General features: G+C 45.1%; 1 protein-coding gene across 2 annotated transcripts in view; it reads right to left on the reverse strand.

Annotated features, from left to right (window-relative positions):
• The window catches only part of LOC144685933 (gamma-secretase subunit Aph-1b), an 87,757-nt gene that overhangs the window by 33,917 nt on the left and 40,528 nt on the right, over nt 1-13,312 (reverse strand). For both annotated transcript variants that reach the window (XR_013577819.1, XM_078550984.1), the window contains exon 4: nt 11,788-11,910. Coding sequence is in view for 1 of the 2 variants with exons in the window: in XM_078550984.1 (XP_078407110.1) it covers nt 11,788-11,910 (123 nt within the window). In the remaining variant the exon portion in view is untranslated. The remainder of the gene's footprint in view (nt 1-11,787; nt 11,911-13,312) is intronic.

The raw sequence follows: 13,312 nt of genomic DNA on the forward strand, positions 1-13,312 counted from the left end.
TCACTGGTGAAAATTGACGATCAATTAATTACATGCCAGTCACTTTAAAGTTATTTAAATAGAAGGAGTTTTTACACAGCGTGCAATCTTCCAGCAGCAGAAATTAATAATATGCGCTGGTTTAAAAAAATACAATGGGATAAAAATTGATAGCATTTTAATCAGAGATCAGTTTCCTTACTTTAGAGCCACTGGCCCAGATATTGCATCAGCAACAAATGAATGGTGTCAACCATTCATTAAAAACTTACACTTGTGTACACTTTCTATGGGCTTTTGCAATGGAACATTCTGTGATTGGAAGTTAATGCTGAACAACCTCTCTGGTACTGAAAACTAACTTGTGCAAATGTGCAAATTTGTTCCTAAAAAATTTTAATTATTGTTGGAGATTGTGAAAAATTAAAAATGTAAACCCTTACTGTGATTAGAAATCCATTTTGGCACAGCACCCTCTACAGGCAGTCTGGGAACAGTGTGAAAAAAGCTAAGACAACGTTATCTCCTTGACAAGTCCCAGTGAAGAATCCTTACCCAGGTAAGCAGAGTACAGATTAGGAAATGCAAGTTAGAATAATGTCAAATCATGTACAGAAAGCTAAATAAATAAAGGTGGGATTAAGAGGGGGAGAGAGAGATTTTAAAAAAGGAAAGCAAAAAAAATTACAATGCCAGAAAAGTTGCTTGGCACTAATTAAGATTTAATACGCCTTTAAAAAATTACTTACACTAGACAGACAAGTGCTAACTTTATCTGGTCATTCTAGTGAGCATCTATTATGCAAGGACTGCAACTTCACGCCGTTCCATGTGTTTCAATGCTGGGTCTCTTGCCAAGATTCCAGTATATCACAGTCTCTGGAAGTACAACTTGGATAACAACTTCTCAATTTCTGCATGCGCTGAAAGTTGCTGACAATTGACTCTAATAACAGTGAGCACTGATGATTCACAGTTACTTTTACCCCCAAAGCTTCAGGCCAACTTACCCTGCTTACACTCTAAAGAGAACTATACACTGCATAAAATCATTCTTCAAATAGTTTGAGTTTATTATATCCCTAAGCAAATATTGAATTTCAAGTAAATAGACTGTTCCACATAAACACACATTGTGACTGACATGTAGATTTCCGTAACTCTATTCTTGCCTTCTGATAAAAATTCACTTTGAACCCATCAGCCCATGCCCAAGATCTTCATCTGCTGCTTTTAAAAATGAGATTTGGTCCTTAGTGTTAATTTTACTTAGATGTACCATTTTTCTACATGGTTACCAGATATAGCATAAAAATATATACCGTCAACATCATCTGGAACAATATAAACTGAGATTTCAGCACATGCACAGCTTGAACGGTTGGATGAGCACCGAAACACAGCTTATACAAATCCTAAAAGCATGTTTGTATGATCTCTAAGTTTTCAAAAACTTAAGAGTGGATTTTTTTCACTTCTATTTCCAAACTTTGGCATCAACGTTTGATGAAAAATTAATTTTTACCATCAATTGGTATTTTACTCTCTCTCATTCTCACACATACAGACAAACACAATAGGTTAGAAGCCATAGAAAAGTTATGGTGCAGAAAGAGGCCATTCAGCCCATGTGCCTGCCAGAAAAAGTTGGAAAAGAAACTAGCCACTCATTTTAATCCTAGCTTCCAGTACCTGGTACATAGCCTTGCAGGTTACAGCGCTTCAGATGCAGATCCAAGCACTTTTTAAATGAGCTGAAAGTTTCAGCCTTAACCACCAAGTTACGCAGTGAATTCCAGACCCCCACCACCCTCTGTGTGAAAAGGTTTTTCCTCATGTCCCCTCAAATCCTTCTACCAATCACCTCAAATCTACGCCCCCTGATAATTGACCGCTCAGCTAGGGGAAACAAGTCTTTCCTGTCTATCCTATCTAGGCCCCTCATAGTTTTGTACACATCAATTAGGTCACCCCTCAGCCTCTTCTGTTCTAACGAAAACAGCCCTAGCCTATCCCATCTCTCCTCATAGTAGCAATTTTCAAGCCTTGGCAGCATTCTTGTAAACCTCCTTTGTACTCTCTCCAGAGATATTATGTCCTTCTTGTAATGTGGTGACCAGACCAGAACTGTCTGGCCTAACCAGCATTTTATACAGTGCCATCATTACATCCCAGCTTTTGTATTCAATATTTCATCTAATAAAGGAAAGCATTCCATATGCTTTCTTTACCACCTTGTCCACCCGACCTGCCACCTTCAGGGGCCTGTGGACATGCACTCCAAGGTCTCTCACTTCCTCAACCCCTCAATATCCTCCCATTTATTGAACATTCCCCTGCTTTGTTTGCCCTCCTCAAATGCATTACCTCACACTTTTCCAGACTGAATTCCATTTGCCACTTTTCTGTCCACTCAACCAAACCATTGATATCATTCTGGAGACAACAGCTATCCTCTTCACTATCAACTACACGGCCAATTTTTGTGCCATCTTCAAATTTCCCAATCATACTTCCCATATTTGTCTAAATCATTAACATATATAACAAACAGCAAGGGCCCCAAAACTGAGCCCTGTGGAATACTACTGGAAACTGTTTTCCATTTGCAAAAACATCCATCAAACATTACCCTTTGTTTCCTGTTGCTGAGCCAATTTTGGATCCAACTTACCACCTTCCCTTGTATCCCATGGGATCTCACTTTTCTGAGCAGTCTGCTATGTGGAACTTGTCAAATGCTTTACTAAAATCCATGGAGACAACATCCACTGCATTACCCTCATCAATCCTCATTACTTCCTCAAAAAATTCTATTAAGTTAGTAAGACACGATCTTCCTCTAACAAAACCAAGCTGACCGGTTGTCCCTGATCAACCCGTGCCTAAGTGACAATTTATCCTGTCTCAGAATTGATTCCAATAATTTGCCCACAGCTGAAGTCAGACTGACCAGTCTATAATTTTCTGGCCTATCCCTTGCGCCCTTTTTAAATAATGGTACAATATTTGCAAACCTCCAATCTTCTGATACCTCGCCTCTAACGAGTGAGAATCCTCAGAGCATCCGCTATTTCCTCCCTGGCTTCCTTTAACCGCCTGGGATGGATCCATCGGCCCTGGTGATTTATCCACCTTTAAGGATGCCAGTCCCTCCAGTACTTCTTCTCTCACTATGCTTATTGCATTTAATACTTCACGCTCCTCCTCACTAACTAGACTGTCTAAATCATCCTTCTCCTTAGTGAAGACGAAGACAAAGTACTCATTGAGGACCCTGCCCACATCTTCAGCATCAACACACAAGTTACCATGTATATCTCCAATAGGCCCTACTCTTTCCTTAGTTATTCTCTTGCTCTTAATGTACTGGTAAAACATCTTTGGGTTTTCTTTGACTTTACCTGCCAATATCTTTTCATATCCTCTTTTTGCTTTCCGAATTTCTTTTTTTACTTCACCCCTGTACTTTCTATACTCCTCCAGGCTTTCTACAGTATTAAGTCTTTTGTGACTATCATAAGCTTTCTTTTTCTGCTTTATCTTGGCCTATATGCTTCAGGATAACCGAGGGTTCTAGATATGGCAGTACTACCCTTGTTTTTTGTGGAGACATGTTGCATTTTGGAAGCCTGAAAGAGACAGGAACCGAAGCAAGCAAGCTCAGAATTTTCCAGTGCTGACCGGTATGATGATTTACCAACATCTTCTCACCTCAAGGCCATTTTTAAGGAGGCAGGTTGGGTGGGATGACAACCACCCACCTGCAAGCAATGGGTAGCTTGCTAACATAGTTAAAAGGCCTATTAAAGCCAATGATCAGGGGCGGACTAGAATTGTCAGAGACATCCAGATCCCCACAGATGCCTGAAGACAGCCTCCCAGGGACAGACCGTGGGGCCAGCACTCCAGGTTCAATTTGAGACCGAGCCCAGCTGCAGCTGCCACACCGACACGGTCACAGCAGCGGCCACAAGCCACTCTGTGAAAGGGTTCCTCCCTCCACAATGGTGGCCCGGCAGCTGTTGCCATTTCTTTCTTTTTTTTTTAAAAAGAGTTTGAAAAAGTGTGCACTAATGCCCTGTTTGCTCTATCTCTGTACCCTCTTCTGGCCTTTCAACCCTCTAAAATCTCTGCGCTCTTACAATTCTGACATTTTGCATGTCTTCAATTTTCATCACCCCCAACATTGGCAGCCATGCCTTCTGGAATTCCCTCCTTAAGCCTTGTGTCTCTACCTCTCTCTCCTCCTTTATTTAAGGCGCATCTTAAGACCTGCCCCACCTGTCTCATTATCTCTTTATGGAGTCTGTTGTCATATTATGTTCAGCAACATTCCCGTGAAGAACCTTGCGATGTTTTATTACAATAAACACACAAAATAAATGTAAGTTTTTATTGCTGTAGTGCTGATCATCCATTCTAAGATGTCTTTTTTGAGATTTAGCTCTTTCTGCCCTACTGGATGAGTATCAAATTTTCTTAAACAGGATGTTTTACATTAGAAAGACAGGTGGTGAAGGTTGAACTGGAGCCCAATCTTTACATACTTTAAGCTTTTATTTACAGAAATACACATTATAAACATGTGCCTCCAAACCAAACAAAAGTTTCTGTCTGCTCTTTATACACAACACAAATGAATGCCCAGTTAATATCGACCATCTGAACACAATACTCAATTACCATTCAATTAACAAGGATCCAGTGAAACATTAAGATAAAAGCAAAATACTGCAGATGCTGAAAATCTGAAACAGCAGAAAATGCTGGAAAGATTCAGCAGGTCTAACAGCATCCGTGGAGAGAGAAACAGAGTTAACATTTTAGGTCCATATGACCCTTCTTCAGAGCTAAAGATAAGTAGAAATGCGATGAAATTTATACTTTTTAAGTGGGGGGCGGGGGGGGGGGGGGGGGGGGGGGGGGGGGGCAGGTCAAGCTGGATAGAAGGCCAGCAATAAGTGGGGACAAAGGAGAGATTGACAAAGATGTCATGAACAAAAGGACAAAGGGAGTGTTAATGGTAGTGGTAAGGGCTTAAAAAGGTGCTGATAGTGGCATTAAGGTTAAGGAAGCAAATGTAATAATACCAGAACAAGGGTAAGCACTGTGTGAAAGAACAGCATGGAACAAGTAACAGATGGTCCTTTTGGGGGTGAGATGGGTCGGTGGTGGGGAAAAAAGGATAGCAAATGGAATGAAGGGTGGAAATGGTGGAGGATGATCCTTTGAATATGGATTCTGGTGGGGTGAAAAAAAAGTGAGGTCAAGGGGACCCTATCATGGTTCTGGCATGTCTTCCTTCTTCCTTAACCAACGTTCCCCTTGACAGGGTCCTCCACCATGTCTGGCCCATCTCCCATGCCTCTGTCCTCACACCTTCCACCTCCATCCCAGAAGCATGATAGGGCCCCCCTTGTCCTCACTTTTGGCCCCACCAGCCTCTGCATGCAAAAGGATCATCCTCCGCCATTTCTGCCAACTCTAGCATGATGCCACCACCAAACACATCTTCCCCTTACCACCACCACTGCCCTCCTTCCCCCACCCCCCCCACTTCCCCGTCAGCAATCCAGTGACCGTCCCCTTCACGACACCCTGGTCCACTCCTCCATCACCTCCAACACCTCACCCCCTTCCCATGCAATTGCAGAAGGTGCAACACTTGCCCCTTTACCTCCTCCCTCCTCACCGTCCAAGGGCCCAAACACTCCTTTCAGGTGAAGCATCACTTCACTTGCACCTCCTTTAATTTGGTCTACTGCATTCACTGCTCATAATGCAGTCTCCTCTACATTGGGGAGACCAAACGCAGACTGGGTGACCGCTTTGCTGAATGCCTTCATTCTGTCCGCAGGCATGACCCAGACCTCCCTGTCGCTTGCCATTTCAACACACCACCCTGCTCTCATGCCCACGTCTGTCCTTGGCCTGCTGCAATGTTCTAGTGAAGCCCAACGCAAATTGAAGGAACAGCACCTCATCTTCCGATTAGGCACTTTACAGCCTTCCGGACTTAACAGAGTTCAACAACTTCAGACCATGAACTCTCTCTATCCTCACCCCTTTTTTAATCCTTTTTGTCTACATTCATTTTTATTTTTTAATCAACTTATTTTATTCATTTATTCATCATTTTATCCCCCCCTTTTATCCCATTTTGTATCCTTTTTTCCCCACCATGACCACTCCCCCCACTCCAACCCCAAAAGGGCCATCTGTTACTGTTTCATGTTGTTCTTTCACAGTGCTTACCCTTGTTCTGCAATTATCACATTCTGCTTTCTTATTTTTACGCCATTATCAGCACCTTTTTAGCCCTTACTACTACCATTATCGCTCCCTTTGTCCTTTTGTTCATGACATCTTTGTCAATCTCTCCTTTGTCCCCATCTATCACTGGCCTTCTATCCAGCTTCACCTGCTCCACCCCCTCAACCAGTATAAATTTTATCACATTTCTACTTCTCTTCAGCTCTGAAGAAGTCTTACAGATTCAAAACGTTAATTCTTTTTCTCTCTCCACAGATGCTGCCAAACCTGCTGAGTTTTTCCAGCATTTTCTGTTGTTGTTCCTGTGAAGCATTGTTCAGTAGTGCTCCAAAGAATAAGTCACTAAACTACAAGCATGGGATGAAATTCTGAAGAAGAAAGGTCAATGGGTTGCCAACGCTGAGGTTTCATCACATGACCTCACATCTGCTGTCCCCCTGTCCCCTGCACTCCCATCACCAATTGCCTAACTTGCCCAACTTCACAAAGCACCACCTTCTCACTCCAATTAGAATGTGAATAGACTCTGTTTATTGGACTGGATGATTCTTGACTGGCAGTGAAACAGTTATATAAATATTGGAGATGGGAAGAAAAACTAACAAAACTGCTTAAAGGGCACTAAAAAAAAAAGCACTTTTTAATGCCCCTATGATTCCCTCCCCACCCCTGAGTTGGTCACAACAGCGTCCTGGAGATTCCAGGGCGATCCTGGTGGGCTAGCAACCCTGGACCGATCGGATATAATTATATACGAGAAATACCCAAAGAATCAACATAAATGTCACGTAGAATAGAGTTGGAAATCAGTCTGAAAATGCTAATACTAATCAAACCACAAAGGCTTATACAAAGATGATATTTCTTATCACAGCTAGAGGTCAAGCATTCATGTCTACAGCTGGAGATGGCTCATTAAGGGCAACATAAATGCCTCCTGCCTTATCTGGACCTGTGCTCAATCCTTCTGATAGCAAAAACCAGTGAATCTAGGGGGGTAAACAAGTGACCAACCATGCTGAGATACCGATGCTTCATTAATTTGAAGATCATTAAGGATGACGACAGGGATGTGTGGAGTGATTTACCCGACTTAGGGCTGAACTCTAACCCAGATTAGTCAATGCCCAAAATATGAAGCCAGCAGATAAGGCACCCCCTGGTAGCTTGTATTTGCAAAATCAGCCCTAATAAACACTGACCAGAATTTTACATGTTAGATTTGGGCACACGGCCAACCCGGAAGAATGTTAAATCACACGTGATGACATTGGGCACATGTCCCAACGTCTTCACGCATTCATGCGATAGTATGGTCAAGCAGGCATGCGCGGGAATCGGCAGCACGCCCACCAGCAACTATTCAGCCATCTACGGCAATTAAAAGGGCATTTAACTTGAACTATACGCCACCCGTGCAATTTTTCATTCAGCGCACAGGCAACAGGGGCAGGCAGCCATTACATTTTTTTTCACTTTTCTCATCCATGGGCAAGGGCATTGGCTGTGAGAGTTGTTAGGAGCTCAGGTGAGAGTTTGCTGTTGCTTTAATGTTGAGGTTTTCAGCCGGTTTCTTCTAACACATTTTGCTTTGTTAGCCTTGTTCTGAGGACTCTTGTTTTGTCAACTCTGTTGGAGCATTTCTGTCCAATGCAGCCGTCAGTGCACAGGGCAGTGCCATCTGCATCTCAGCAGATGGGGTTTGCATACGCCACTGGGGGCACCTCCTCTGAGGCGGAAGGGAGGGGCAGAAAGGAGAGGTGGCCAGGTGTCCACAGGCAGCATTGCAGGGAGGGGCCTGTGGGAAGAGAGGCACAGGCACAGGGGGTGCAGCGCCAGCAGGGAGAGCAAGACAGAAGGGACTGCAGAAGACGCCACTATCCTGCTGTCAAAGTGTAGAGGCAGCGATCCAGCTACCTCAACATGTCCAAGGTCCAGTGCTGCAAGAGACTCCACCTCTCTAGAGACACTAACTTCATTATGCCATCTGGTTGGGCCAGAGATCACCTCCAGCTGTGTAGGTGGGCACCCAATGCCAGTGGCTGAAGGTCACAGCAGCCCTCAATTTTTATGAATCCGGATCTTTCCAGGGGTCAGTGGGGGATCTGTGCAGAGTGTCCCAATCAGCTGTCCATAGCTGCATCAAGCTCGTAATAGACACTCTGTTCAGACGGGTCCTCACATTCATTCATTACCAGACAGACCAGGCCAGCCAGGCTGCACGAGCCAGAGGGTTCACAGCAAGTGCTAAGTTCCCCCACATCCAGGATGCCATCGACTGCACTCACATGGCCATCAAGGTGCCAGTGGGTCAGCCGGTGCCTTTGTGAATCGGAAGGGTTAACACTCCATGAACGTGTAGATAGTATGTGACCAAAAGACCCAGATTCTGCAAGCCTGGGCAAAATGCCCTGGCAGCTCCCACGATGCATACATACTGCAACATTCCCGAGGTGCCAAAGCTGTTCACGGCTCCAGCTCGGGTGAATGGTTGGTTGCTGCATGACAAAGGGTATCCATTAACCCTAACCCTAGGACAGAGGCAGAAGAAAGGTATAATCAAAGTCATGTCTCCACAAGGGTGGCGGTTGAGGGGATAATAGGACTACTGAAGATGAGATTCTACTGCCTGGACCGTTCCAGAGCGCATGTCGCTTATAGTCGTTGTATGCTGTGCTCTGCACAATCTGGCACTGGCAAGGGGGCACCCACTCGAGGAGGAGGATACCAAGGCAGCTCCACACACCAGAGAGGAAGGCTCCACAGATGGATCTAAGGGGGAGCCTGGATAGGCACAGGGTGAGGACGAGGAGACAGACTTGATAAACCTTCAGGGAGGCAGGGACACCAGGGAGGCCTTGATTCAATGCTCCTTCAGCTAGGCTGCCAAGGCTTGGCTTCCATCTCAGTGCAAGGGCACCGCCTCCATCACACACATTTCTGAGAAGGCAATGTCACAACCCCTAAACAAATTTTGCTGCCCCTGCATCTATCAATTAGGCCTGCAACTATGAAAAATATGAGGGACACTCAGGGCATTGAAAAAAAATCTTGCTTTATATCATTACCAGAATTGCAAACAAGTAACAAAACATAATATGGTTGCCAAAGTCACACAAAAACAATACACTGCACTGATGAAACAAATGTACGTCACCTGTGAAAACCCCATCTTGTGCTCACAGTGCCTAAAACTTATGCTTGCGAGTACTAAGTCTTGGTGTCCCTCCCCCACCCCTCACCCTCCACCCTCCCCTCGCTGGCAGCGGCACTGGAGGCAGATTGCTGACTCTGCTGTCATGTCGCACTGACGGCCTTGGTGGTCGTCCTCTGGCCAGCAGGGCTTGAGCAGGCTCTTCCTGGAAGGATGTGACCAGCGACAGGGCTGAGCACTCCTCAGCTGTCGCAGCCTCAGAAGATGCCACAGTCACTGACAGAGGGGCTGCTGTCCTTGCCCAGAGCGCAGAGAGAGGGACCCACAGAGCTTGTCAGCCAATGTGAGGCAAGTCTGGACCACCCTGCCCACCACTGATGGACAGGTACCTAGCAGAGAGACTAAGTGCCTCATCCAATTCTCACACTGGCAGTGATCTCCCGAGGTCACAGCTGGTGCGTGGACATGCAGGTCTGAACGCAACTCCAGGAGTGCCGATTCTGTTTGTGGAACTGCCTCTCCATGAGAGTCGCCACTCTCTTAATGGAGGAGACTATGCGCTCAATGATCAGGGTCACAGTGCTCAAGCTCCACATGGACTCCGTCATGACAGATATCAGGGCACCAGACCCTCAGGGGTCTCTGCCAGATCATTATACACATCCCGCTGGACATCCAGCATCTGCCACCTGATGGATGACTGCAGAGGCTCGTCATCTGCCTCAAACTCAGAATGGTCCTGGTCTTCAGCAGTCCTTTGACTACTGGCACCCAGGGCGCACTCTGCCTCCACCAGCTCCTCATGCAAGTGTGATGTGCCCTCACCACAGTGCAATCCAAAAGGAGTTAATATGCCTTAGTCCACTGGCGTGCCTGTATTTGCGCTGGTGCTTGGTGCAAAGAGCGGATATGACGTGGGTGTATCATGAGGATGACACTTCTGAGGGAGAAACAGAATATGTCAGTTAAGAGTATCTTCACTAAGTGTCTGTGTTGCTTGCCAAAATGGACACATGCTTCACTGAGGCACTGAGTAGCCAAGCGATGGGCACTCTGGATTTGAATTTCTCATTGGAGATGCCACGACCCTGCCCTTCTTGCACACTCCCCCAGTCTCTCATCTGCCCACTGCACTCTTACCATCCTCCGAGACCCGTCTCTCCGAGACCCGGGAACCTTGTTCCTCACTTGCATTCCATGCTCAGGCCGTCCATCTCAAACCTAGACAGGATCAAGATGTTGGGCACCCCACCACCCGTTCGTGCACGCTTCAGCGCATTATGGCTTCTGTTCTCCTGAACATAAGCTAGTGCATTAATTAGAACATCCTCTACCTGCGACACCATTCCAGGCTCATGACCACCAGCCCCCCACACCCCCAGGAGAGCCAGCTTGACGTGCACATCAGATTAGCACTCCTCACCCTTCTATACATACAAGGTGAGCGGCAACATCTCCCACCCTTGACAGGCACAGGAATATGCGTCATTTGGCACTATGCATCTCAAATCCCTGAGCGTCACGACTAATGGCCACCCTCCAAGACATCTGTACTCGGTTCCATGCCAACTTGGTACTCACCCTTACAGAGCACAGACGATCATTGAACAGTTTCTGGGACTGGATCCATGAGCAGCACACCATATCATGCGTGCTCACCTGGGCAGCCACCTCTTTCAGGCCTCCTTTGTCTGGTGGGGTGGCCTCCTCTTGCCATCCCATGGTATGAGTATTTCACGCCAGGCACTCACTGCGCCCACTACAGTACACAGGCAGTCGTCTAAGAATCGTGCGGCAGAGTGCCCACCGGGTGCTGAGACCATCACCTAGGGCAAATTTTCCAGTCTCTCATCAACAGCTCAGTTAGGCTCCTCCCCAACTCCTGGCAGCCTCAGGGGGTTACCTGGGCTTGTTTTATACCCCACTCCAGGTCACCATTCCACCCGGCGCCTGTCATGCTCCCGCTCCCACTGGCAGCGCTACACCGATGTCTGGTGTCCAGCCAGCATGAAACCCCCCCATTCCAATGTTCGTGGGCGGAAATGGACACCGCCGCTGCTTCCGGGCCCATCGATCACGTGAGCTCAAAATTCAGGCCACTGCTGCAGTTTCAGCACAAGCAGTCATAGCACTACCGACAGTTACTTCAAATGACATCTCATGGACCCTCTTGTTCAAACAGGATTGTGGAAATAGAGCAAATTACAAAAGATATTTTATTTCTGAAACGTTTGACTAGGATTTTTTTTCAAACAAACTTTCTAACAGTCAGTTAATTAAATCATTTATTTTGTTAAAAACTTAATATTCAATAGAAATGTGTATAGCAGACTAGAGCTTTGGTTTTTCAAGGATACTTGAAATACTAAAGAGAATACCTGATGTGAGGAAGTAATACTGAGAATCATGAAAGATTCCCACAGTTCCTGGTCCCACAGAGCCTGCAAGTATGTTGACAACAGAGAAAGCTCCACTCATTATTCCAAATCCAAGTCCTGCCACTGAAAATATAAAAGTACAAGTTAATTTTGCAATTTAAAATACAAAGTAAGATGAAAAACTCATGGAAAAGTTGCTATTTAGATTCATCTCAAAACAAAGTATTATCTTTCAAAGTATGTCCTTGCGCCGACTACTGTCTTCAGGGAGTGACCTGGACATATTTATGCTTCAACCAAAACACTAAAATAGATAATCTGGTCATTATCACATTTCTGTTTGTGAGATTTTCAACTATGTAAATTGGCTGCATAACTTAACTGAGGAGAGATTAGGCAGCTGGAGTGGACCGGGACACACACGAGTTTGAGAAAGTAAAAGAGAAAAGTCAGTGACATCACAGCAAAGTCATGAATTGATTGGTTGGTGAGTATTGTAACTTTGTTTTCCTTTCTCCAGAGTTGGGGAATTTGATTAAGAAGCTGCGAAATTTAAAAAAGTTAACTCTTTTATTTTATAAACAAATTAAGTAAAGCATTCCACTAGCTTCCTATATTTAAATGATGTCACCAGAAGGAAAGCAAATAGCTGATGATTTTTTTTAAAGTAGTAAGATTTATCAGTAGTAAGGCTTGTTAACCAATTTATAGAGGAATGGCAGGGCAGCACTGACATATGAACGTACACATGAGCACATGAATTAGGAGCAGGAGTAAGCCATTTAGCCCCCTGAGCCTGCTCCGTCATTTCATAAGATCTTGGCTGATCTGACTGAAGTTTCAATTCTACTTTCCTGTCTACCCCCTATATCCTTTAACTCCCTCGTCAATCAAGACTCTATCTAACTCAGCCATAAAAATATTCAAAGAACCTGCCTCCACTGCTCTCTGGGGAAGAGAATTCCACAGACCAATGACCTCAACAGAAAAAAATCCCCATCTCCGTCTTAAATGGGAAACCTCTTATTTTTAAACTATATCCCCTAGTTCTAGTCTCTCCCATAAGGCAAAACATCCTTTCAGCATCCACCTTGTAAAGTCCCCATAAGATCTTGTGTGTTTCAATAAGATCACCTAGAGTATCACAGTATCTTTACAGTGCAGGAGGCCATTCGGCCCATCGAGTCTGCTCTGGCTAACTGAAAGAGCATTCCACCTAGTCCAACTCCCCTACCTTATCCCCATAACCTTGCACATTCTCTCTCTTCAGGTAGCAATACAATTCCCTTTTGAATACCTCGATCGAACCTGCCTCCATCACCTTTTCAGGAAGTTTCTTCCAGACTCCAACCACTGGGTGAAAAAACTTTTTGTCACATCACCTTTGCTCCTTTTGCCAATTATTTCTAACTCCAAAGATCCAGGTCCAACCAATCTAACCTTTCCTCATAAGATAACTCCATCCCAGGAATCAGTTGAGTGAACCTTCTCTGAACTGCTTCTAATGCAATTATATCCTTTAAGT

This window comes from Cetorhinus maximus, chromosome 1 (genome assembly GCF_964194155.1).
Source record: "Cetorhinus maximus chromosome 1, sCetMax3.hap1.1, whole genome shotgun sequence".
Lineage (NCBI taxonomy): Eukaryota > Metazoa > Chordata > Chondrichthyes > Lamniformes > Cetorhinidae > Cetorhinus > Cetorhinus maximus.